This window comes from Schistocerca americana, chromosome 7, assembly GCF_021461395.2.
Source record: "Schistocerca americana isolate TAMUIC-IGC-003095 chromosome 7, iqSchAmer2.1, whole genome shotgun sequence".
NCBI classification, from domain to species: Eukaryota; Metazoa; Arthropoda; class Insecta; order Orthoptera; family Acrididae; genus Schistocerca; species Schistocerca americana.
The window spans coordinates 108,764,700-108,792,266 of record NC_060125.1 but is presented as its reverse complement, the minus strand read 5'-3'; the positions used below and the strand labels follow the sequence as shown (position 1 = coordinate 108,792,266).

Below are 27,567 nucleotides of genomic sequence, written 5' to 3'. Positions count from 1 at the left end.
ACAACAATAGTGTGGAGATTTGGGGGAGGCAGGGTGTTGTCCAAAGAAGGAAGTCTCATGTCAAAGTTGGTACCTTATGACGGAACCACAAGTAAAGGCAGTCACTGCCTGATGCAGCAACAAATGAAAGATGTTGGGGTAGACACTTCCCCAAGAGCTTCCATACACCGCCACTGCTGGAAGAGTACTTACGTCAAAGTGCAGTGCCCCTCAGCCCAGTCTGCAGATAGAGTCGTCTGCCTCAGATCCGGGAGCGTGAATTGTATTCAGTCCCAAAACTGTTCATCAAGGTTAACAGTCATATGTACATTGAGAGAATAGATTATTATTCTGAATTGTATCAAGTGACAGAACTCAGCAACAGTAATAAAAATCCTGTAGACATGGATTGTTTCAAAGTCAATATTTCAGACAGTTCAAACTACAATAAATGGATCTAATATTTTGTGTATGTTGTATCCACTCGGCCTCCTCCGGAGACGAACCTTGGCTTGCTAGAAATTACTTAGTGCCAAAGTGAATGTCTCAAGTGCATTTTTTGTCCAGCATGACAGTGAGTATGGTCCCATTATTGTCCTTAATGAACTCTTCATGACTCTGATATCCCTTCTTAAAGAAGTTAATTTTATGTTTTGAGCCTCCTTTATCATTCCTTTGACATACATTCTCTTAGTTCTCTTCAGGATTGTTTGGGTAGTTCTCCACACTTCTTCAAACTCTGCATGGTCTTGAACAAAATCTGTGCCTTGCAGACAGCTCTCCTTCGCTTATCTTCTCTTCTCTTGGCTAATGCCTTAATGCATTTGTCCCCAAAACAAAATCATCTTGCCCCTGATCTGCTTCTTGGTAACTGTCTTTGCCACCTCATTTACAACATCCTTGATTTCATTCCACACTTTGCTACACTCCTTGTTTCCTCATCAACGTTTGCATTCAGGCCCCCCTCCCCCTCCTTGTCATGTGACACAGCACTACACAACATTTTCACAACATTAGAGAAGAAAGCATGTGTGTCAAGTTTATTATCTGTCATTTTAAGGATGTATGCATAAAAATATCTTTCACCTGTATAAATACAAGTTTGCTTGTCCAGTGTCTTATGCATCAGCCACTTTTGTAGAGGACAGTACAATACAATCATCTGATGCAAAACTACTATACATACAAAGCCACGAATTTTATGGACTTTTTTTAGGTTTTTAGTTTTAGGGCGCAAAACATCTAAGGTCATAAGCACCCAGAATTTTATGGGAAGACTATAGCCACCTCTAATAGGTACAATAAGGGTACAGAATTCTAAATAGAAAACTTCTCAGAAAGTAGTCTCCTGTTAACCTTAAACATGTCACACTGTTGATGTGCCACCCCTTCTAAGGCACACACTTGTACAAAAGTTCAATGAATAAAAATGTGCTTCCCTTTGACCCATCCTCCCAAAACAACTTTTTATCGACTATGTGAGCATTTCATTAGTCCAATGTAAAATCCTAGGAGTAAATATACCAGTACCCTTTCCACTGTCAGTATGCCACCAATACCTCAACACTAGCAGTATGAGGGGACTTCAAGAAGTAAGGTCCACACCTTGTCCCATGCTAGGACCATTGAACAATAAGAGTGGCATATCATCAGAAGAGAGCTTCCTGCAGACGCAGTTCTGCTGTGGTATGGTTAACAGGTACAGCACAGTGTGCAAGTGAGATTGGGTGGCAACTAGAAACATAATCAAAGGTTGAAGCGAGCAGGGCAGTGCTATTCTAGTGAGCACAACATCTAAACTGCGCACAGATTCACCATGAAATTCTGGCAGTACATGGAGCTGTCATGAAATGGTGTCAGCAACTTGACCATGGCCACAAGGACGTGTGTGATGGTGATCAGGAAGGGAGTCCCATTGACATTGACAACAGACGGCAATATCCATGCAAATGAAAAAAATGATTTGCAGAAATCACAAATTTCGCATAAGCACCATGATTTTCTTTGGTTCAGAGCTCTAAAATAGACATTATATGCACATAAGTTTATTTTGTACATTAACTTATCGCCGGCTACACAACCACTAACAACAGGGTAATACTATTTCCCTTCAGTAAGGAAATATACTGCGTAACAGGATTTTCTTAATAATTTTGGATAATGAAGTGTTTTGTATGGGCCCAAAAAACCGATGGAATAAACAGAAGTAAAGGAAAATAAGCAGTCTTGTAAAAAGGTAGGAAGGAAAGATTTTCATTATATTTTAACTATTTTTCCTCAGCAATAAAATATCAAGAGTATTAAAAATGTAGGCGCCAGTTCTATGTTGACTAAATTAAGTAGACACACATGTAAAAACAATAAAACAATGTCATTCAAGCAGTTTTAAGATGAGGTCTCTCCTGTTGCTATCAGAGATTCTGTTGACTACTCAGAACATTTTTTCATTCTGCAAACTGATCAGGAGTGATGATGTAGCTCACCGTGCTCAACAATGAACAGTTGTTCTGGCATGCTGACAGCTCGAATGAGCTCTCCAACAGGGGGCCTCAGCTGTACCCGACATGTTCTTCCATTCAGGACCAAACCAAATGACAGAGGCTGTGTTGAATCAGCAAAGTCAACTCCCAGAATGCTTGTTGCCATACCTCCAGGTTGGAGAGGTGGTACTGGTGCAAATGGATGAATAGATGCACCAGATGGTAGCTGTGTTGCATCTACCTGTATCTGTAAGGGTCACCAAAGAATCTATAAAACCATTACATAATGAAACAAAAATATGCAAAGAATACAGGTAATCACTCACTGTATAGCTGAAGCCATGAATGGTCAACAGGAACATAAAAAAAAGACTGAAAATTTAGCTGAATTTTCTGAAATGTGCTGCTTTTAAGGACACTGTACAAAAGTTTAGCTATGCTTTCGATTTTGGTTATGTAGCTGAGAACAATGAAAAATCCAGGACAGAACAACAAAAATATGAGACGGATTGATTGCTATTGACCACATAGAGTAGGCACAATAACAAAAGACTGCTAGATATTATTAGCATCGGACTAAGTCCTTCACCACATGTAGATTAAATGACACATACATATATCTGAACTTGTAAACTCACACACAGATAAAGCCATTGACACCTCTGGGCACTAAAGGCCCATCTGTGACTTTACTTGAGATGAGCAGTGATATTTGCTTGAGTGGGGTACAGAAAACGCTTAGAGCATGGAGGCATAGCAATGTTGGGGTGGAGGAAAACATGTTAGTGCTGCCTATGGGAGTTTTCAGGGAGTTCATGAGGACAAGATAGTGGGCTGCTAAGTGCAGCATCATGATGCCGTGGTGAGGGGTGCAGAAAAGAGGGGGGGGGGGGGGGGGGGGGCTATAGAGAACAGGAAAGGACTGTGCAGGTCCACTGGAGTGATAAAAGGCATTTGCAGGACTGAAACGGGAGCAGGGAAAGGGATAGGTAGGTGGAGGATAGGGACTAGTGAAGTGTGAGGTTTTTACTCTATATAAGAACTTCACACAGCTATTTATGAAAACAAAGCACAATGGACAGTTAAACAATGACACTGTGTGTGGAGCTAAAAGGCTAATGCTGTAGCTTTGTCATGTATAGCACTGCCACAAAATTAAATGTTTACCACATATGGCACTTAATGAATCTACATCCAAATGTTTGCAAATCATTCACTGTCATGAATCCACGTTTGTCCACTTTGTGAGCACAACCAGATATACACAAAGACCATATCCAGATCCACCCAATAGTAAATGGTACTGACAGTGCGACATTTAACCTAGGTAAAAAGCTAAACTCATTATTGAACAAAATATACACACAGAACAGAAAATACACTACAAAAGAACTCATGAACACTAGCCCATAAAATAAGCATACTGTTGCGGCACACAACACAAACACTAGTTTTTCTGCCTGTTAACTGGTAGGTTACAACATGTGATGGCACAGTGTATAGTAATACGAAACATGCCCAGAGGTAATACAAAGTCAATAACATAACATACAAATCTTGATGGCTGCGTGATAAGTAAGGGTTGACAGCAGAGTTTAGACTGAAACCAGGAGACTCACATTGGTCTAGATACAAACAAGTGTAGAATTTGGTGCATTGCATGTCCAGTTGTTGATAACATTTTCTGAGATCATGTTTACTGAATCACTGATGGAAAATCCAAAACGTATCACTACATCCAGGCCAAAAAGATTCTAAGTATCAGCACTTTTTACGACCAAGAAATTTATGTCCCTGGTTACATTTTTGTAAATGACTTTTGCGGTAAACTGCCCTTCCAACAGAATGTGTTGCTTGTTACAATTTGCCAAACATCAAATTATTGGAGTGAGTATGGGTGCCCTCCATTATAAATATGTTTGAAAATTGAAGAGACTGGCAGTGGCACCCATACCGAGTTGAAAGCTGACTGTCTTCCCATCCACCCACAGCAAAATTAGCAGTTTATAGGAAGAATCTTCCCAAGTGGATGGTGCAGAACATATAACATTAACGTCCATTTGATCTCATAATCATGAGACAGCAATGGCTGCCAGGTAAACAGATGTGAAGTGACCCTGTCTTTTAAATTTAATGCAACCCGCCCATTGGTATGGAAAGTTGTTCCTAGCATGCTTCTGAAAACACCCTGGGTAAGGCTGTTGTAACCTGGGACGGCATGAGTCCACTGTTTCCAAGGGAGTGATGCACACACAGTTTGTTGAGTACTGCTATGACGTCACGAATGACTAATGAATCCTCCATGTGTCTGAGTTTACTGTTCACCATGGTAATGTCCTCTCAGGAATCTAAGTGGCTCATGTGGCTCCCACCATTTTCACGACTTTGTAGGACAGTGCTCAGTGTGAAACCTCATCTACTGAACAGACATCAAACTGTAAAGTAAACTGAAACTCTTTATCAAGTGCTGCACAGATGATAGCATTCTTAGGAGGCAGGCATTTGGAACTTGCACAAATGACTTAGCCCATGGAGGTCAGCCGCCCAAGCTTGATAAGATTGACTCAGTTGCTTGCAACATTGGTAAAACTCAAGGTGAGCTGCAATTACAATACAATGTGGGGGAGGGCGGGGCAGCTTGCACAACAACTGATAAGTTTATGGTGGAACCCACAATAAGAGAAGGGATTTAGCAGTATCATCGTCATTTACCTTAAAAGCGGAAAGACTTACCATGAGAACTCCGGAGATGGTAGCTTGCATTACAGTATATCCTCTCTTCTCGTTTTCCGCCAGGCCTCAACCTCCGCTAATTTCAAGTTGCCACCGCTCATACCTCACCTGTCTTTCAACAACATCTTTGTCTCTGTACTTCTACCTCGACTGACATCTCTGCCGAAACTGTTTGCCTTTACAAATGTCTGCTTGTGTCTGTGTGTGTGCGGCTGGATATGGGTGTGTGTGCGCGCGAGTGTATACCTGTCCTTTTTTCCCCCTAAGGTAAATCTTTCCGCTCCCGGGATTGGAATGACTCCTTACCCTCTCCCTTAAAACCCACATCCTTTCGTCTTTCCCTCTCCTTCCCTCTTTCCTGATGAAGCAACCGTTGGTTGCGAAAGCTTGAATTTTGTGTGTATGTTCGTGTGTCTATCGACCTGCCAGAACTTTCGTTTGGTAAGTCACATCATCTTTGTTTTTAGATATTTTTTCCCACATGGAATGTTTCCCTCTATATATATAAAAATAAGATTCTGTAACTTACCAAACGAAAGCATTGGTACGTTGATAGACACACACACACACACACACACACACACACACACACACACACACACACACACACATCCATCCGCACATACACGGATACAAGCAGACATATGTAAAGGCCGTATGTCTGCTTGTGTCTGTGTGTGTGCGGATGGATGTGTGTGTGTGTGTGTGTGTTCGGATAGGTTGGTGTTGGTGGGAAGTATCCAGATAACCCGGACGGTGTAACACTGCGCCAAGATGTGCTTGCCGTGCACTAAGGCATGTTTAGCCACAGGGTGATCCTCATTACCAACAAACACTGTCTGCCTGTGTCCATTCATGCGAATGGACAGTTTGTTGCTGGTCATTCCCACATAGAATGCATCACAGTGTAGGCAGATCAGTTGGTAGATCACGTGGGTGCTTTCACACGTGGCTCTGCCTTTGATCGTGTACACCTTCCGGGTTACAGGACTGGAGTAGGTGGTGGTGGGAGGGTGCATGGGACAGCTTTTACACTGGGGGCGGTTACAAGGATAGGAGCCAGAGGGTAGGGAAGGTGGTTTTGGGATTTCATAGGGATGAACCAACAGGTTACGAAGGTTAGGTGGACGGCGGAAAGACACTTTTGGTGGAGTGGGGAGGATTTCATGAAGGATGGATCTCATTTCAGGGCAGGATTTGAGGAAGTCGTATCCCTGCTGGAGAGCCACATTCAGAGTCTGGTCCAGTCCCGGAAAGTATCCTGTCACAAGTGGGGCACTTTTGTGGTTCTTCTGTGGGAGGTTCTGGGTTTGAGGGGATGAGGAAGTGGCTCTGGTTATTTGCTTCTGTACCAGGTCGGGAGGGTAGTTACAGGATGCGAAAGCTGTTGTCAGGTTGTTGGTGTAATGGTTCAGGGATTCCGGACTGGAGCAGATTCGTTTGCCATGAAGACCTAGGCTGTAGGGAAGGGACCGTTTGATGTGGAATGGGTGGCAGCTGTCATAATGGAGGTACTGTTGCTTGTTGGTGGGTTTGATGTGGACGGACGTGTGAAGCTGGCCATTGGACAGATGGAGGTCAACGTCAAGGAAAGTGGCGTGGGATTTGGAGTAGGACCAGGTGAATCTGATGGAACCATAGGAGTTGAGGTTGGAGAGGAAATTCTGGAGTTCTTCACTGTGAATCCAGATCATGAAGATGTCATCAATAAATCTGTACCAAACTTTGGGTTGGCAGGCCTGGGTAATCAAGAAGGCTTCCTCTAGGCGACCCATGAATAGGTTCATGGCAGGCAGGGTTCAATTTGGATAGTGTCCTGGGGAGTTGGATCATTGGGAGTAGGATTAGGATCATTTTTCTTCGTGGCAAAGTGATATTTCCAGCAGAGAGTACGAGTGTAGGACAGTAAATCTTTGACGAGGGCTGTTTGGTTGAATCTGGGAGTGGGGCTGAAGGTGAGGCCTTTGGATAGGACAGAGGTTTCGGATTGGGAGAGAGGTTTGGAGGAAAGGTTTACTACTCAATTAGGGTGTTGTGGTTCCAGATTGTGTAGATTGGAATTTTGAGGTTTTGGAGGGAGTGGAGCTGGAAGTGGAAGTTGAGTAGATGGGAGAGACTGGGGTTGTGTGCAATGAGAGGAGGTTGAGGTTTGCTGGAAAGGTTGTGGAGAGTGTGTGAGTTGCCTTTCCGGAGATGGGAAACCAGGAGCTTGGATAGTTTTTTGAGGTGGAGGGTGGCATGCTGTTCTAATTTGCGGCTGGCCTGTAGGAGGATGCTCTGAACAGCCGGTGTGGATGTGGGAGAGGAAAGATTGAGGACTTTTATTAAGGATAGGAGTTGGCGGGTGTGTTCATTGGCTGAGTTGATGTGTAGGTGAAGGATTAGGTGGGTGAGGGCAATGGATTGTTCAGTTTGGAACTGGTATAGGGACTGATGGAAAGAAGGGTTGCAGCCAGAGATGGGAACTTTAAGTGTGAGGCCTTTGGGGGTAATGCCAAATGTTAGACAAGCCTGAGAAAATAGAATATGGGAGCGTAATCTGGCTATGGCGAAGGCATGTTTGCGGAGGGAATGTAAATAAAACTTAATGGGGTTGTTGTGGGGGGTGTTGTGAGGGTGACATGGTATTAGAAGGTGGAAAGTGTAACATGAGGATGAATTGAAAATAAAAATAAAAATATATGGGGAGAGATAAAGGTGAACTGGAGAGTAACTGGAGATCTGGTGTGAAAAAGGCGAAAAGATGTTGGTTACAGCTGGGCTATGTTGGACTTGGGTTGGTAGACAACGATGTGCACAAAGGTTAGGTGGTTGTGTTGCCTTTACAAATGTCTGCTTGTGTCTGTGTATGTGCGGATGGATGTGTGTGTGTGTGTGTGTGTGTGTGTGTGTGTGTGTGTGTGTGTGTGTGCGCGCGAGTGTATACCCCTTCTTTCCCCCTAAGGTAAGTCTTTCCGCTCCCGGGATTGGAATGACTCCTTACCCTCTCCCTTAAAACCCACATCCTTTCGTCTTTCCCTCTCCTTCCCTCTTTCCTGATGAGGCAACAGTTTGTTGCGAAAGCTTGAATTTCATGTGTATGTTTGTGTGTCTATCGACCTGCCAGCACTTTCGTTCGGTAAGTCACATCATCTGTGTTTATATATTCACACACACTAATTGTCAAATTGTTTGTCTGTTACACTAGTCATGAGTGTATTCCCTTCATTTTAGCCAGAGATTTAGAAGAGCTTTGTCTCTCTGCGACAGTCAAACCTCTTTGGAGGGTATTGTAATATCACAACCCTTAGGGACCCTATATCCTTTTACCAGTCTCAACCCCACTCTCCCGAAGAGGACATATGTGTAATATCAGTTTGCTGTTTTGATTTTGTCTTTACTGGTTATCTGGATTCGAATACACTGAAGATTTTCTTTTGCAGAAAATTAATAATCTGCATTAATTGAAGCTATTGTTTTGACATTGTTTACGTTGGGCCTCACCAATATGCAGAATGGAGGAAACATATTGGGTTAAAAGCTGATGTTCCATCACAATTTGTACATTATACAAACTTCAGGCACATGGTAGGAGTAAAATTGCTATTTTAATTGTGGAGTAAGTAACGATTAAAGATTCGATATTTCTAGTCATCGAAAGACAGCTATTTTTATGTTTTCAAACTAAAAAACAAATTGTATCCATAATAGAAATATGACATGAAAATTTTTCAGTCGGCATTAAGCATACTAATGTTTTAATTGGTGTTGGTTAATGGAATTGTAATTACGACTATACAGAATGTAAAGTTTTACTTGAACAAAAGTTAAGTAATTGAATCTCTGCCTTTCATCAAATAAAACTAATCCCTCTGTTCACCTGAAAATGATAGTATGATAATCCTTTAAGTGCGTAAAATGATGTATGCAAATTAATGAAATATATTGATGTAATGATAAAACATGTAATTTATAGTCTCAATAGGAACAGTTTTTTTCCTGTCTTTGTAGGAATTTATTCACTTTTATTTCATATAAATTTCTATGTACACTACTGGCCATTAAAATTGCTACAACAAGAAGAAATGCAGATGATAAACGAGTATTCATTGGACAGATATATTATACTAGAACTGACATGTGATTACATTTTCACGCAATTTGGGTGCATAGATCCTGAGAAATCAGTACCCAAAACAACCACCTCTGGCCATAATAATGGCCTTGATACGCCTTGGCATTGAGTCAAACAGAGCTTGGATGGTGTGTACATGTACAGCTACCCATGCAGCTTCAACACAATACCACAGTTCATCAAGAGTAGTGACTGGCGTACTGTGACGAGCCAGTTGCTCGGACACCATTGACCAGATATTTTCAGTTGGTGAGAGAGCTGAATGTGCTGGCCAGGGCAGCAGTCGAACATTTTCTGTATGCAGAAAGGCCCATACAGGACCTGCAACACCCAGTCGTGCATTATCCTGCTGAAATGTAGGGTTTCGCATGGATCGAATGAAGGGTACAGCCACGGGTCGTAACGTATCTGAAATGTAATGTCCACTGTTCAAAGTGCTGTCAATGTGAACAAGAGGTGATCCAGACGTGTAACCAATGGCACCCCATACCATCATGCCGGGTGATAAGCCAGTATGGCAGTGATGTATACACGCTTCCAATGTGTGTTCACCACTATGACGCCAAACACAGATGCGACCATCATGAAGCTGTAAACAGGACCTGGATTGATCCAAAAAAATGACGTTTTGCCATTCGTGCACCCAGGTTCGTTGTTGAGTACACCATCGGAGGTACTCCTGTCTGTGATGCAGCGTCAAGGGTAACCGCAGCCACGATCTCCCAGCTGATAGTCCACGCTGCTGCAAACATCGTCGAACTGTTCGTGAAGATGGTTGTAGTCTTGCAAATGTCCCCATCTGTTGACTCAAGGATCGAGACATGGCTGCACGATCCGTTACAGCCATGTGGATAAGATCTTGACTGATAGTGATACGAGGCCATTGGGATCCAGCACGGCATTCCGTATTACCCTCCTGAACCCACCGATACCATATTCTGCTAACAGTCATTGGATCTCGACCAACGCCAGCAGCAATGTTGCGATACGATAAACCACAATTGCTATAGGCTACAATCCGACCTTTATGAAAGTCGGAAACGTGATTGTACGCATTTCTCCTCCTTACACGAGGCATCACAACAACGTTTCACCAGGCTACGCCGGTCAACTGCTGTTTGTGTATGAGAAATCGGTTGGAAACTTTCCTCATGTCAACACGTTGGAGGTGTCGCCACCGGCGCCAACCTTGTGTGAATGCTAATCATTTGCATATCACAGCATCTTCTTCCCGTCAGTTAAATTTCGCCTCTGTAGCACGTCATCTTCATGGTGTAGCAATTTTAATGGCCAGTAGTGTAGTTTGGGAAGATGTATGTAAAAGTTTTAATTGTTAAACCTAAAAATGTAACATGTAGCAATGTCACTAACTGTTTAAAATTATATAAACCGAGGCAATTTGTAAGCTGCCATATCTCAGTTGGAGTTCAGTTTGATGTGAGTCATGAGACCGTGTTAAGCCAATTTTACATGTAGTTCATCGCCAAACATCTAGCATGCGAAATAAAACTCATTGTGAACATAAATACCTGGAGCTTATTTCTACCATCGCACGATTCCCAAGTGGCAACGCATTAACATCAAGATTAAGAGCAGCACCTCAGATTACACATGATATGTATTATTTATTTAGTGGAGGATATACGTAATACAATGTGGTATTCTGTTTTCCTGTGTTAAGCACCAATACACATCCCGAACTTCACAACAACAAAATCATTTTTCAACATGTTATACAACAATTCCTGGAAGAACAAGCAATAAAAAGTGAAATTACAATACTATAACAAGTAGCCAAAAATTCGACCACTGATATAGTACTCAAAATGTGCGAAGACCATACTAAACCCAAAACAGGTAACATACTTGAAGACATAATGCTGAAAAGAGATGACAAAATTAAAGCCAAAGTGACAAAAGTACCAACAACATATATAGGCAACACATCACACAAAATAAGCAAACTGTTAAGGTCTATGAAAATAGAACTAGCATTTCGCACTACCAATAACTTACAAAGTTGTGATTAGGAAAATGTGACATCTCCATCTTTTCTAATACAGGTATATACAATACTCCCTGCAAGGATTGCAATAGTTTTTACATAAGACAAATAGTATACAGTTTTAGCATCAGATTTAAAGAACACAGGAGATATTGCAAAAGTAACTAATCAGGTTTTTATATTCAAAAACAATCATGCACATCGTTGTCTACCAACCCAAGTTCACCACAGAATCAACACAGCCCAGCTTTAACCAACACTTTTCCCTCTATTATATTCTAATCAGGTTTTTACATATACTTAATCACATATACTTAAAATATAAAAATCATAGAGTGAACCTAATCGAAAATGCTTTGAAAATTGTACAGAGAATACCAAAGGTTCAAACCATGAACATTTTGGAAGAACTAGAAATTTATGCACCCACAAATAAGTATCCAAATCACATGTTAAAGGAACACATGGACCTCTAACAGAAGAAATTGTCTGTAGAACTTTACTGAACAATATAAAAAGGATAGAGATGAACATGTGATAAACAATAAACATTAGACAACATTACAATTACATGTCTACATAATGCACAATGTCTCTGGCAAAAAAATGTTTCTGACTACCTAAGATACGATTTATTTGTGAACATAAAGCATCATTGGAATAATCTGTTATTTTACAACTGTCAAAAAATAACATGAAGTTTCTATAGAAAGTAAATTAGTGAAATATATTTAAACAACATAGTGCAGAAAAGAACGTATGTTCCAAGATGATTTTTGGACATCACTCCATCTAGAGGTAAATGTAATATAATTTGTATTAAAAAAAAATCTTACAGTACTATTGTATAGATGTAGAATAAAATGATGTATAAATGTAATGCCAACAGGAACACTTGGAACCGGCACAAATAAAAAACAAGCTTGTTGTTAACTTACATAATCAAGAAGAAATAAGCAATTTGCATCTAGTTTTGCCGAAAGTATACAGAATATGAAATAAAACTGTCATGGGATTACCTCTGGAATTTCTATAGTTCCCTTATTCACCATCTGCAATTCAATAGTGGCCATAGATGGTGAATACAAATGAGGAGCTCTGGTGAAGCGTGCAGATACTGACAGTCCACCACCACTGACTCTATTCAGAATCTCAGTTGAATGTACTGGGATATAGCTTGCACTTGCTGGCTGTACTGTCTGTGGTGGGGTTACAGGTGTGCCAATTGGAGTGAGAAACCCTCCAAGAGATGGTGTCAGCACTGGCGTCATAGTTGGTGGCACTAAAAACACATTTGTACACGAGACATTTCTTTTAAATTTTTGCAAATATGAATAAAAAAAGTCAAATAAGCAGAGTTGTATTTTCTGTACTTACATAATAAGGAAATATTTATAAGGAACAGATTTCCAAAATTGTAACTGTGGTAAGATGAAACATTTGCATAAATCAAAAACAAGATGTCACAAACACTGTCTTTTGAATCAGAAGATTCATAGAAATGCAAGTGAGAGAAAAGTGTTTGAGGAAATAAAAATATTCATGAATTACACACAAACAAAAACTGAAGAAAATGCAGAGGTAATGGTCAAGTCATACCACCTCCAAGGCTGACTTGGTTGCTATGTGTCTTTACAACAATGGTTTCCTTATGGGAGTCTGTAATTTGTGAAAAGTGACTGCAATCAAAAGCATTTGCGTAGGGAGTAGTCTGTATAACAATTCACATAAACTTTTAGTTCACACGGAGAAATAGCCATATATACTCAGAATAGCCAAGACATTGCAAGATAACATCCGATTTGTTTCATCCACACAGCCAAACTACTACTTATTATTGGAATGTCTTCACAACAGAGTAGAATCATTTCAGTCAACTCAGAAGTTATCAATTCCAAATATTTAATGAGCAAATTACTGCCGCAGGTGAGACTTCCAATAGGAAATGAGTGATCCTTCCACAGTAAACTAAAATTCGCTGCTCCGTTAGCAACTGACTGTGTTATCTCTTTCAGCAACAAATAACAAATATTGCACAAGACATTCTATAATTATAGAACAAGATGTTGTTGTGACGTGTAGTTTGAGGACAGGTTTGTTGGAGCTATCCATACTAGTCTATTCAGTGTAAACCTCTTCATAACTACTGCACAACCTATACCCACTTGAAAGTGCTCATTGAAGTCAAGCTCTGGTTTCTCTCAACAATAACTGCCCAACCCACCCCCCTGCTTTCCACATCACGTTTCTCTCCATAACCAAATTGACTGTTCCTTGATGGCTCATGATGTTCCTCCCTTCTTGTACTCAGCAAGTTATGCCACAACTCACTTGTCTCTTCAATTTGATGCAGTACTTCTTTGACCAACATATCTAACCTCGTGTAGCACCACATTTCAAAACCTTTTGGTTTGTGCTTGTCTATCTGCTTACTGTCCACACCTCACTCTCAAATAAGGCTACACTCCAAACAACTACTTTCTGAAGACTTCCCAACATATAAATTTATATTCAATCTTATCAGCTTTTTCAGAAAGCCATTTTCAACTGTTTCCAGTCTGCATTTCATACACTTTGTACCCGAGCCATCATCAGTTATCTTATGTCCAAATAGCAAAACTCATTTACTACTTTTACTGTCTTATTTCCTAATATAGTTAATCCTGTTATTACCTATCTTCATTTTAGTACACTCCATTACCCTGGTTTTATTTTTGTTGATGTTAATATTACACCCTTTTCTCAAGACACTATCCATTTTGTTCAATTGATCTTCCAAGTCCTTTGCCGTCTACAACAGGATTGCAATGACATTAGCAAATCTCAAAGTTTTTCTTCCTTCTCCATTAACTTTAATTTCCTGTCCCACAATCTCCTTATTTTGTTCACTGCTTGCTCAATACATAAATTGAATAACATCAGGGGAAAACTCCCTCCTTAATTACTGCTTCCCTTCATGCCCTTCTACTTCTTGTTGCAATCTGTTTTCTGTATTAATTGTAGATAACCTTTTGCACCCTACATTTTATCTCTGCTTCCATCACAATCTAAAAACGTGTATTCTAGTCAACAGCATCAAAAATGTTATCTAATTCTAAAAATGCAATAAAGGTAGGTTTGCCTTTTTTCAGATTGTCTCTTATGATAAGTTGTACAGTCAATATTGTCTTGTATGTGTTCCTGTGTTTCCCAGGCTTGATCTCCTCCAGGTTGGCTTTCACAGACCTTTTCATTCTCCTATAATTAATGTGTGTTACAATTCCACAACCATGAGTTATTAAACTTATATTTTGGTAATATTCACAGCTATCAGTGCCTCAGTGCCTGTCTTCTTTGAAAATGATATATAACATTCTTCTTGCAATGTAGGGTATTTTTTTCTGCCTCAAAAATATGAAATATTGATCATGTGAATTGGGTTCTTCAGTTTACTCCTCCTATAATTCTTCCTCCTAATGTTCCTCTGCTCTTTCTTTCCTTCCAAATACGAATTATATATTTGAGGTGTCAACAGAAAATAGTCCCAACTGGACTAAGTACAAAAAAGAATGATTACCAACTGCAAAAGAAACTGCAGGTCAGACTTTGGCAAACTGAAAACCAATAGCAGGAGTGTCTGTTAAAACCTCTGTGGTACAGGTGGTTCATACAGGCAACGTTGCAAGAAGTAGGCTTAGGTCTGTTCTGTCTCACTTCCAGAAAAAACAGACTTCACATTGAACCTCCATCTCTGATGATTACACTTGCTCTTTGTGCTGCTGAAATGGAGTTGGCCGAGTGACTTCCGGAGGACACACCCTTTTGTTTGGTCAGGAGCAAATCACCCTCCATATTTCAAGATGCTAGACTATAACAAAGCAAATTTGTGGTCGTGCGGGGAGTCTTGTAAGTGCTTCAGTTGTTTTAAGAAAACTGTTTCTTGAGTTCAGTCCTTAGCATGCTTGCTGATATCTAAACAGAGGTGGGGGGGGGGGGGGGGGGGAGATGAGGTTAAGCTCCATATGTTATTGCTTTGGTCTTTTGTTTTATGGCTACTGCTTCTCATATGAAGTTAGGAGGAATTTCAGCACAACAATATTACTTCCACAGTAGGGCAGTCTGTAGACAGCCTATTATGGTGGTTCAAAAATGGCTCTGAGCACTATGGGACTCAACTGCTGAGGTCATTAGTCCCCTAGAACTTAGAACTAGTTAAACCTAAGTAACCTAAGGACATCACAAACATCCATGCTCGAGGCAGGATTCGAACCTGCGACCGTAGCGGCCTTGCGGTTCCAGACTGCAGCGCCTTTAACCGCACGGCCACTTCGGCCAGCTATTATGGTGGTGGTGGTGGTGGTGTTGGTGGTGATGGTGAAAGTCTCTCTGCTTTGTATGGTAGGAACTGTGTCTCAGTTGAGTTCTACAGTAGCACAAAGAAAGTGAAGAAGTATCTATAACTTCCAGGTGTGGATCCTATGTAATTTCCATCCATCTGCACGCAACATTATTCCTGGTAAATTCTTTTAACTTGGTGGCCGGACAGAGGTACTTAAAAAATGGGTTCATCCAACATAACCTCTAGGTATACTGTAGTTGTGCAGAGCTGCATAGTTGTTGATTCCCAGGAGAATTGTAGACTCACTCTCTCCTCCTCACTTTTATGATGATAAACACAGTTTTGGATTTTTGAAGGGTATAATCTGGCTGGTTGCTTCTGCTACATGTAAAGAGAATGTCTTGACTGCTGATAACTGTTCCTTTACAGTCTAAAATTCCTTGTCTTTACAGCGCAGATGAAATTTCGGAATCCTTCAGGTACGAGTTCGTTATTTGTAGAGGTAAAATCAATTATATTCACTGAATGGAATGAACTACAATCTAGGAAAGGAATGGAAAAGCTTGTGGAGTAGAAGCAGTCAGGAACAGAAGCCCAGCTGATGATCCAAACATACCAACAGAGGGGCGAAATTTTATGAGAAGAGCATGGGCCACCCTAAATTGTGTGAGGACAGGCACCAGATGACATAGGGAGAAGACGACAACATAGGGTTTCTTGAATAACACAATGTGAGTGTGGAATCAGCCAATCGATGGACAACCTGGTTGACTCCACTTTGTATGTCGTCAGTTTGAACTTGAGGACATACATAAATGCAAAGAAAATGCCACTGACTGGCTTAAATAATAAAGTCTTATTTTTTAGGATTTTGTATTACATAATGCTTAATGTGCTTCATTTTATGGTGTCATCCCTTTCTTTAATATACGCTTTCTAAATGCTGAACAAATAAATACAAATGAAATAAACCTAGATGAGGTCAGTAAGATGCAAAAAACATGAAATGATGTAAGTAAAAGCTGATCAGACACAATAAAGTTGTACTGAAATGAATATGTTGTGACAACTGATAATTTGTGCCAGATAAGGACTCTAACATGAATCTCTTGCTTATCACGAAGAATTACGCTACGTAAGCATTCCTCCAGGTCTGACTGAAATTTTGATTTTCCCTATTGTTTCCTCCTACTACTTTCTGACAGTACAGCCAGAGGTTCTGCCACTGTGTATTTGAAAATGACACAACTGGGGAAACAGATTTGCTGGAGGTGCAGAGCTTACACTGGCGCAGATCTCAGTAGTGTCATTTCATTACATAAACAGTTTCTTTGTACAGGGTGAGTCATGTAAGAAATACTACCACTTTTATTTTGTGAATGGTTCCAGATATCAAAATGAGGTTTTTGGCATTTGATAGTAAGCTATGAGACATGTACACCTGTATGCGATAATGATTTTTAACTCTTCAATCAATCGATATGCGAAAGCAAATATGATTTTGTTAAAAGTAAAATGATACACTTTTTTAAATGGCATTCTTTAAGATAAGCACAGTAATATAATGCTTGTTAATGCTAAGGTTAAAACTTTTTGCGACAGAATTCGAGAAGTATTAGAAAATTGAAATACAAGTTGGTCAGAATCAGCAATTGTTTGTAAACATGCTCCATGCCAGACTACGTCGTCTTATAAAGCGTTTGGACTGTTTACTTATCTCTAATGCAGACCTAGCAGGAACTGTGTCATTTACTGACAGGTCCTTTTTGCTTCAACATTCCGTGTACACACACATGTATACCAATGAGGAGAAGTTACACATGCTATTTTTGTACAAGATGTGTCGACAAGGAATGTTGAAACAGTCACAGGGGCATCATTTGCATCCTGTATCATATCAACATAAATTCCACCTTTATCATTTGTCATTACACCAGGCACTCAGGTGATGTGGTTTCGAAAGTAATATAGTGTTTTGCTGGTTTGATCTGCATCACTTGAGAGACAATACTACATCCTTCTGACGTGTACTCTTCACTCATGAAGCAATGTTTACTGCCCACAGTAATGTGCTTTACATAACTTGCTCTACTGGGCAGCTGAAAATTAAAGCTGACTTTAACAAGAATAATAGCAATGACTGTGAACTGTTAAAGCTATGGTGTTGCATCATAGGAAATTTCATTGTGGGATCTTACTTCAGCTTGGGGATGTTAAATGGAATGTGTATGCACACTTTCTTATGAACATTTTGATCTGTTCTTCAAGAAGAGTTACCGCTGTACAAGCAACAACGTGTGTGGTTCCAACACGATGGCTGCCCGGCTCACTTTTCCCATGTTGCAATGTGAATAGTGAATGAAAAGTTTCCTGACCACTGTGCAGGTCAGAATGGTGTAATACAATGGTTGGCCAGGTCTCTTTATTTCTTTCTGTGGGGAGCACTGAAAGATGCAGTTTATCATGAAGCCTGAACTATGCCAGATGATATGTCCCATAAAATCACCACAGCATGCAACAGCATATCTTCCAATGTATTTTCATCTGTTCATCTGTCTCTCAATAGGCAACTGTCGATTGTAAACAATTTAAGCACACACATGCGTGAAGCGTAAAACTGAGTTTTGTTAAGAAAAGTAATTGTTTAGTGGGTGACATGTCACCAGTCATTGTAAAAAAAGATTGATTTTAGTTTATTTAATGTGTAGTCCATCTAATTACAATTCTGAGTAGTATTTATAAACACATTTGTCCAACAGCAGGTGGTTTACTTTAAGAAGCATTCGTGTCCAGGTGTAGACAGTTCAAGTACTATTTATTCTTTTCAGATCTAGGAACATTAACACAGTAGTTTTCATTTTCCTTGAATAGGGCTGTTTATCATTATGAAGTATGAATTACCAAATTTTCTGTTTCCGCCTTGACATGTAAGCAACAACACGGAGAGTATAAATGGAGAACTGTCTGAAGAAACTGCTAGTTTCCACAAACTCTGGAAATGTACACACATTTGAAATAGTTCTGCTAAGTGCCATCCAATGTGCCACAAGCTAGCATATGCCGTAGGTTCCATAAACGGAAATCATAACTGACCTTTTGTCTGTGTCACAATACGAGAGAAGGAAAGTTGCTACTCATGCACACAATCATAGCTTTCGGCCATTAAGGCGTTTGTCAGTAGTACACACACACACACACACACACACACACACACACACACACACACACACACAAACGCCTGCGTGTGCAAGTGCAACTTGCACACACATCAGCAGTGTCAGAGAGCTGAAACTATACTGTGAGCAGCAACACCAGTGCATGATGGGTGGGAGTGGCGACTGGGTGGGGTTAAGGAGGAGTCTGGTGCGGTGAGGGGGAGGGATAGCATGGTGGGAATGGCGGACAGTGAAGTGTTGCAGTTTAGACGGAGGGTAGGAGAAAAGTTGCGGAGGGGGTAAGTAGCGGAAAGGAGAGAAATAAAAATAAAAAATAAAAATAAAAGAAATTAAAAGACTGGGTGTGGCAGTGAAATGACGGCTGTGTAGTGCTGGAATGGGAACTGGGGGTGGGGGAGGGGGGGGGGGCCTGGATGGGTGAGGACAGTGACTAACGAAGGTTGAGGTCAGGAGGGTTACGAGAACATAGGATGTATTGCAGGGAGACTTCCCACCTGCACAACTCAGAAAAGCTGGTGTTGGTGGGAAGGATCCATATGGCACAGGCTGTGAAACAGTCATTGAGATGAGGGGTATCATGTTTGGCAATGTGTTCAGCTACAGGGTGGTCCACTTGTTTTCTGGCCACAGTCTGTCAGCTTTAGGCAAATGCCCATTTATAAATGTCCTGGCAACTTGGTGTTTGCCTGGCCCACATCACTCTGCATTTTACAACGTTCCTTGGTTGTTTATAACCTGATTCCTATATGATATGTACAAAAGGAAGCAGTAGCGTACTTTTCCCCTATTCTGTGCTGCTACAACTATTATCAAACCCTTTTGCTGAATAAAATAAAATACTTATAGATTTCAGCATACATTTGGCCTGATAGTGCTTCACAAGCAACACAATAAATTTCAGAAAGAATTTTCACTCTGTAGCAGCGCGTACAATGACCGACACATTTGGCAGATTAAAACTGTGTGCTCAACACAGACTTCAACCTTTGTCTTTCACAGACAAGTGCTCTACTGACTAAGGTATCTAAGTACAATTATGTCACGCCCTAAATCAAATGAAGTGATACGGATTTGTTGGAATGTAATTCAGATTGTCTGTATTGTAGACTTCTTGGTAGATTTACCATTTTGTTTCAGGTGGTCTTTAAATGTCTCCAGTGCAGGTAAAACTACATCTATAAATCTTTGTTTGGCATTTAGGAAAATTACACTGATTTTTTTGTTTAAAATTAACTTACAATTGCTCATTTTTCTCATACTGTGCCACTCAACTAAAACCATCTTACAAATACATTATTTATTTCAGTAATACTGTTTCCCTGTGAAACTTCCTGGCCGATTAAAACTGCGTGCTGGACCCAGACTCAAACTCGGGACCTTTGCCTTTTACGGGCAAGTGCTCTAGCAACTGAGCTACCCAAGCACGACTCACAACCCATCCTCACAGCTTCAGTTGCACTGGTACCTCGTCTCCTAACTTCCAAACGTCATGGAAGCTCTCCTGCAAACCTTGCAAGTCTAGCATTCCTGGAAGAAAGAATATTGTGGAGACTTGGCTTAGCCAAAGGCTGGGGGATGTTCCCAGAGTGAAATTTTCATTCTGCATTGGAGTGTACGCTGATATGAAACTTCCCTGTACTTGAGTTGAAAAGTATTCTGTCTGGATCAATCTGAACTTTTGCGCAAGTCTTCCATCACGCACACACGCACACACGCGCACACACACACACACACACACACACACACACACACACACACAGCGAGAGAGAGAGAGAGAGAGAGAGAGAGAGAGAGAGAGAGAGAGAGAGAGAGAGAGAGAGAGAGAGATGGGAGGGGTGGGGGGTGGGGGGACTATTACACAAGATTTTTCATAATCCAAAATTATATTTCAGAGGTGCTCTGCAGATAACAATTGTGTCAGCGGAGTAACTTTACCTGTTCATAAAATACAAAAGGGGGGGGGACGACGACTGTGAAAGAAACAAGTGAGAACGTGAAAAGTATGTAGAGGAGAATAATCAGGAACATTTGTCACATTCTGGTAATATGTATTCTACGATGAGCTAAGCCAAGAATTCTCACAGCTATCTTTTATAGAATGTTGAAACAATACTATTTCTTTGAATTTTAAACTGAAAGTTGTTCACCCAAACCCAAAAACATGACTGTAACCTGTTCATACCTTCATCCAGTTCAAGTAGCAGATCTAAATTGGACTTCTGTTTAGGTGTATCATTAGGTTTTTCCTTTGCTTGCTTCTTTGGCACTGCATTTTTAAGGGGTTTCACTGGTTCGTCTTCTTCTTCCTCTTCCGATTCTTCATCAGAGCTCAAACTATCATTATCCTCTTCCTCTTCTTCATTTTCCTCCTCCTCTTCCTCCTCATCACTGCCACTATCATCAGAATCATCTGTATGATTTTTCTTTTTAGCTGTTTGCCTCACCTCCAGCTTCCTTGGGGTTTCACCCTTGTGCTGCTTTCCCTTAACCTTAAACAAGAAAATTACCTGAATAATGATATTCTATCAAACACTTTTAATCAATAAGAAATAAACTGTAAAATATGTCCAAATAGACCTATCCCAATTTAATTCATGCCATTATACATTTACTTTGAAAGATTTGAAGATGTCTGTGCAAATAAAATTCAACATTTTCATCAGTGGAATTTATTTCTGGTAACATAAATAAGGATATGAAATACCTGCCAATAAAATAACAGCCAATGAAATGAGGCATCACACTTTCATTGGCAGTACCCCTTCATCTGTTGGCATGTCTGCCTCTCAAAGGTGAAATAGTTTTTGATAAGTATGAAGATCATTCAGATGAGCAAGAATGATGCCAGATATATGGCCCAAGATACATGTCAGAAGACTCAGATGAAAAATGGAACATCAGAGAGGCAAACATGGCTGTGGAAAAGGATTTTGTTTATGGCAACATGGAATATATAATGGTTGAATGACAGAAAAAAAAAAAAAAAAACAAGTTTTCCAGGAGTTGGAAATGTGTTAACAGAAACAAAAAAAGGGGGAGGGAAATGAAAAGATGGGAGATTACATTCATTTCTACAATGGTATCGGGAAGGTAGAGTGGGCCAAGAGAAGTGTGTCAATAGTGAGCCACAAAAAGCATAATAAGAGCATTAATGATTGGGTACAACAAATGAAAGAATTTATCCAAGTACAGACAAGAGAGCATGGGCATGGGCAGTGTATGCCCCAACAAATGACACTGATAACAAAATCAAACACATTTAATGAGGAAATGACAAATGCCCTGAAAAAGAAAGTCTCAAAAGGAAATAGTCCTTGTGGGAGATTTTAAAGAAGGAATAGATTCAGAGGTGGATGATGAAATAGTGGGAAGATAAAGTAAAGAAACTGTAGATTAACATGGCAAAAGAACAGTAATTACATGCACTGCACTGGAATTGAAATTTTTAAATGGTTTCTGCCCACATAAATGGATACGTAAATACATATGGGAGAGTCACTCAAGTGACCCAAGAATGATGACATCATCATAAAAAAGAAAATCTAGAATTAGGGTGAGTGACGTAAGGATATACAGAGGCCTGGAATGTGGCTCTGACCACTTTCTGCTTGGAGCAAAGTTTATCTTTACGCCATGAAGGAAAACTGTACCTCAAGAAGAACGTGCTGCTATTAAAATTTTGAATGCTATTAAATATAATATAAATAATTTCAAACATGAAAGCATGAAATTTCTTTACAAAAGAAGATTAGCTAGAAAGCTGCAAAGTTTTGATGAAGGTGGAAATGCTGAAGAGAAATACCAAAAATTTAAAAAATGCCGTTATGATGCAGCATGTGAAGCACTGGGTCAACATAGCAAGGAAAAACAAAAACAAAGGACAGAGTGGTGGATGGAAAACATAGTGGAAAGGATAAAAGTGAAGAAGAAAACATAGTAGTTGGCTGGGCACAAGGGACCCACAGTATAGAAAGAAAAAGTATGCGAAAGTAAACAGGGAGACTAAAAAAGAAATTTATAAGAAAAATGAGATATGGGATAAGATATGTGAGAAGATAGACAGACGTACTGGGAGGGGTGTATAAAAACAGCCGACGTCTGGACAATGGTGAAGCATTTAGAGGAGATGTGAAAGAAGGGGCGAATATCACAGTAACTGATATCGGAGAATGGGAAATCATTTCAAAATACTGATAACTTAAGAGAGAACTGGGTATTAGAACACAGAAATGGATTTCAAGAATTAATTATCTGTGGGAAATTTAAATCCATAACTACAGTAGAAGTTGGAAGATCTGTGAAAGAAATGGTAAATCTCCCAGATCAAGAAACATACGAGTTAGTACAGTATGGGCCAAATGTGTTATGGGAATGTTTGGCCAATATGTTTAACATATGCATGTTAGAAGGAAAAGTGTGCAAGAATTATAATTTGGAATATGTAAGGCTGACTTATAAGAAAGGTAGTACGAAGTTACACAGAAATTATCATGGAGTCAGTTTTAAAAACTCTATTGATAGACTGTATGGTCGGGTCCTAAAAGACAGGATGTTGATGAGACATTAAGAAGCAAAGTGGATTCCAGAAGAAAAGATTTTGTAGTAACAATATTTTTACTTAACAACAACTAAAGGCAAAGAGACTGGAGAGGCGTATGAGTAACAGTTTAGTGGTCATGGATCTTGAGAAGGCGTTTGAAGCAGTGTCGCTGACGAAACTGAAGTCCTGAGTGGGACTCAGCTCGAAAAGACACATGTTAGGATTATACGTAACCTACACAAGTCTGCAGAGTATGAGATCAAAGAGGGGAATAAAATTTCAGAATTGCAAAAGGATTGAAACAAGGATGCTGCTTATTTCCTGAATTGTTTAAAATTTACATCCAGAAAGCCTTAGACCTGGGAGTAGGAAATGTGCAGGAATATGCAATCAGGTAACAAAGGATCAACACTTTTACAACTTGCTCTTCTCAGATGTTCAGATTGTGTTGGCCAGTGAAGAAGATGATACATGCTTTATAATAAGAAAATTATTAGAATAATACGAAGTGGCGACTGAAAGCAGATTTTCAAAAGACTGAATATCTGTACAGTGGAGAAAATATAGCAAACAAATAGAGGCTCGGCACATCAAGACGCGTAAAAAATTTAAATATTTGAGTGGCATCCTATTGGAAGATGGAACAAATAGTTGGAAAATACAGCAACAAGTAGTCAACTGGAAACAAGCAATCCACAAGCTAAACCCTCTTCTAAGATAAGTTGAAAAGTAAAGAAGACACTTTATAGAAGTTTTGCAAAAACTGGTTGCTTAAATAAAAATAAAATAAAGGAAGTACTTATATAAACAATGTCAATCCACCAAACCAGAGCCTTACTTTCAGTGGAGGCTTTGATGGCAACAATTATGGGAGTCAGGATGGCTGGATTTGTGAATCTTAAGATAACAGAGAATGCATGTTATGGTTTTGGTGAAGTAATAAGTCTGGCCCATGGACCTTTATGTAATCGGATGGCTTGCATGCCTCAATGACATGGATGGCTGTACCATAAGTGCAAACACATCAGAGGTGTACCTGGGAAGGGGCCAGACTAGCATATGGTTCCTGAAGAGGAACAGCACCCTTTCTGTAATACCAGGAGCAACAGTCTGGATGACCGACTGATCGGTCCTTGAAACAAAAGCCAACATGACCTTACCATGCTGGCACTACGAATGGTTAAAAGCAAGCAGAAACTACAACTGTTATTTTTCCTGAGGACATCCAGCTTTACTATATAGTTCAATGATGCCTCTTGGACAAAACATTCCACAGGTAAAACAGCCCCCATGCAGATCTCTGGATGGGGCTACTCAGGAGGATGTCAGCAGGAAAAACAAAACATGTTCTATGGATCAGAGTGTGAAATGTTGGAGTTCTTGATCGTGTAAGTAGATTAGAAAATTTAAGAAAGGAATAGATACGTTAAAGTTAGATATAGTGGGACTTAGTGAAATACAGTATTACTGAGACCACTGGGAGACCGAGCCACGATAAAACTATTCTGCGATTTAATCCATTATAAATGGTTCTGAAAGCCTGCGACTGTGAAAACAATAGGTTTGTTTATAAATAACTCATCTGCTACCAGTCACTATTTTCTTTATTTTATTTTCCGCACGACGCCTATCAGGAAATGATTCCCATTTTCAGGTGTGTTTTTTGTGTGTTTGTTATGCCATTTCTATGTGATGTTGTCGATGTGTGACAGTCTGCTTCATTTCATTGGCTTTACTGCAATAAATAAGAAAACACACGATTTTTAGTTGCCTGTCAATCTTTTTGTGAAGTTAGTGGCAAAATTTAGAAGAATTTGTACTTACAGTTTCCTTATGGTCCATTTGTGCAGAGTCTCACATACACTAAACATCACACACAACTTGTACACTTTTAAACATCGAAAACATTTTACAGAAACAAAACAGTTACACAGATGTTCCTACAAGTAATCAAAAGAGATGACATTGTGTGTTTTCCACAGAGTATGATATGCTTTTGGATCATAATTTACTTATATCTGTTTTACAATTGTGCTTATTTCTATGTGTTACTATTTTTATTTAAGTGTACTATCCAAACATCAGAAGTAGTTCACTGATTCACTTTCAAGTTTCTCGTTTAATATTTTATCTTCATATTTTCTGTAATGTGAATATATATCTCCAGTTCTTCTAGCAAATCCAGTTTATGTCCTTTATTTAGTCGGTGGAGTACTCTGGACATTTTGCTTTGTTTTTTCAAATAGGTGTTCTGTATTATGTATATGTGTTGCTATGGCTGATGTAGTGTGTCTGTTGTGTGTGTAGGCTTTTATGTGCTCTGTGTACCTGGTGTTGAAATTTTGGCCTGTTTGTCCTAGGTAGAACATGGAGCATTCTTGGCATGTTATCTTGTATATTCCAGAGTCTGAATATGCATCATGCGTACACTTTATAGTATGTATTAGTTTTTGCTGTGTTTACTGGATGTAGAAAACCCAATTTTTACTTTGTGATTTTTGAAAATATTTGCAATATTCTGTGATACATTGCCAATGTATGGGATACTAGATATATAACTGTTTTTCTTCTTTTCTTCTGTGGTGCAGTTTATACCTGGATCTTTCTTCACTTTGGCTAGGATTGTGTCAACCATGGGAGCATTGTAACCACTGGCAACTGCAATCTTTTTCACTGTGTTTATTTCTTGTTGCATATTCTCTTGGTTCACTGGTATTTTAGTGGCCCTATGTATCACTGACCTGTATGCTGCTTGTTTATGGATATTTGGGTGAAATGAGGTTGCAGGGATTGTTATGTCAGTCATTGTGTTTTTCCTATGAATTTTGAATGTATATGTGTTGTTGTGTCTTGTAATACTTAGGTCCAGAAAGTTGACGCTTTTTTGCTCATGTTCCACTGTAAATTTGATTTTCTCATGAAGTTTATTGAAGTAATTTAGATTGTCTGTGATGACTTTGGTACCCCCTTTCACTAACAGTAGTGGTGGTGTGTCATTTAAATATCTACTATAAAATTCAATTTTCTTTACACAAGGTTCTTGGCTGTTAAATAATTTTTTGTTCTAAGTGATTTATGTATATGGCAGCTATGGTACCAAATATACATGATCCCATTGCTAGGCCATCTGGTTGTTTATAAATGTTGCCATTAAAAGTGAAGTAGTTGTGACTTAGGGTTAGCTGAATGAGTTCCATAAATTCAACAATTTCTGTGTATGAAAGTTTCTAGTGTGTCATACGGCATCTTGGGGGAGCTTTCTGGTTTTTAGTTCTTTAGCTACTATCATGCTGTTTCTTATGGAATATGTTGCTTCATATGTATAATTTTTCATCAGTATGTTATTCAGTTTTTTGTGATAGTTTGTATGCTGGGCTATTTATAGAGTTGACTACGGGATGTATTGGATTTCCATCCTTGTGTGTGATGTTTAATGTAAGTGAGACTCTGCACAAATGGACCATAAGGAAACTGTAAGTACAAATTCTTCTAAATTTCGTCACTAACTTCACAAAAAGATTGACAACCAACTAAAAATTGTGTGTTTTCTTATTATTGCTGTAAAGTCAACGAAATTAAGCAGACTCTTACACATTGACATCATCACATAGAAATGGCATAACACACACACACACACACACACACACACACACACACACAACATAGAAATGGCATAACACACACACACACACACACACACAAAACGCACTTGAAAATGGGAATCATTTCTAGAAATGTGTTGTGCGAAAAAATAAAGAAAATCGTGACTGGTAGCAGATGAGTTATTCGTAAACAAACTTATTATTTAAAACTAATCTGCATGGTATGCAAGATATATGACACAGGCAAAATACCCTCAGACTTTACGAAGAATGTAATAATCGCAGTTCCATAGAAGGCAGGCGATGACTGTGAATGTAACTGAACCATCTGTTTCATTAATCATGGTTACAAAATACTGACGTGTATTATTTACAGAAAAATGGAAAAACTGGTAGAAACAGACTTATATGAAGATCAAGTTGTGTTCTGGAAAATAATTACGAACACATGAGGCAATACTGATTTATCTCGGAAAATAGGAAGAAGAAAGGGAAAATATGTTTATAGTACTTGTAGATATAGAGAAACATTTTGATAGTGCTCACTGGAATACTCCCTTTGAAATTTCAAAGATAGCAGGGATAAAATATACTGAGCAAAAGGTTATGTACAACTTGCA

At 39.5% G+C, this 27,567-nt stretch overlaps 1 protein-coding gene across 1 annotated transcript in view; it reads right to left on the bottom strand.

Annotated features, from left to right (window-relative positions):
- LOC124621877 (AP-3 complex subunit beta-2) overlaps positions 1-27,567 on the bottom strand; it is a 224,259-nt gene that overhangs the window by 48,624 nt on the left and 148,068 nt on the right. The window contains exons 15-17 of the mRNA XM_047147343.1: positions 20,988-21,294; positions 12,331-12,593; positions 2,463-2,706 (exon numbers count right to left, since the gene is read on the bottom strand). Of these exons, the coding sequence (XP_047003299.1) occupies positions 2,463-2,706; positions 12,331-12,593; positions 20,988-21,294 (814 nt within the window). The remainder of the gene's footprint in view (positions 1-2,462; positions 2,707-12,330; positions 12,594-20,987; positions 21,295-27,567) is intronic.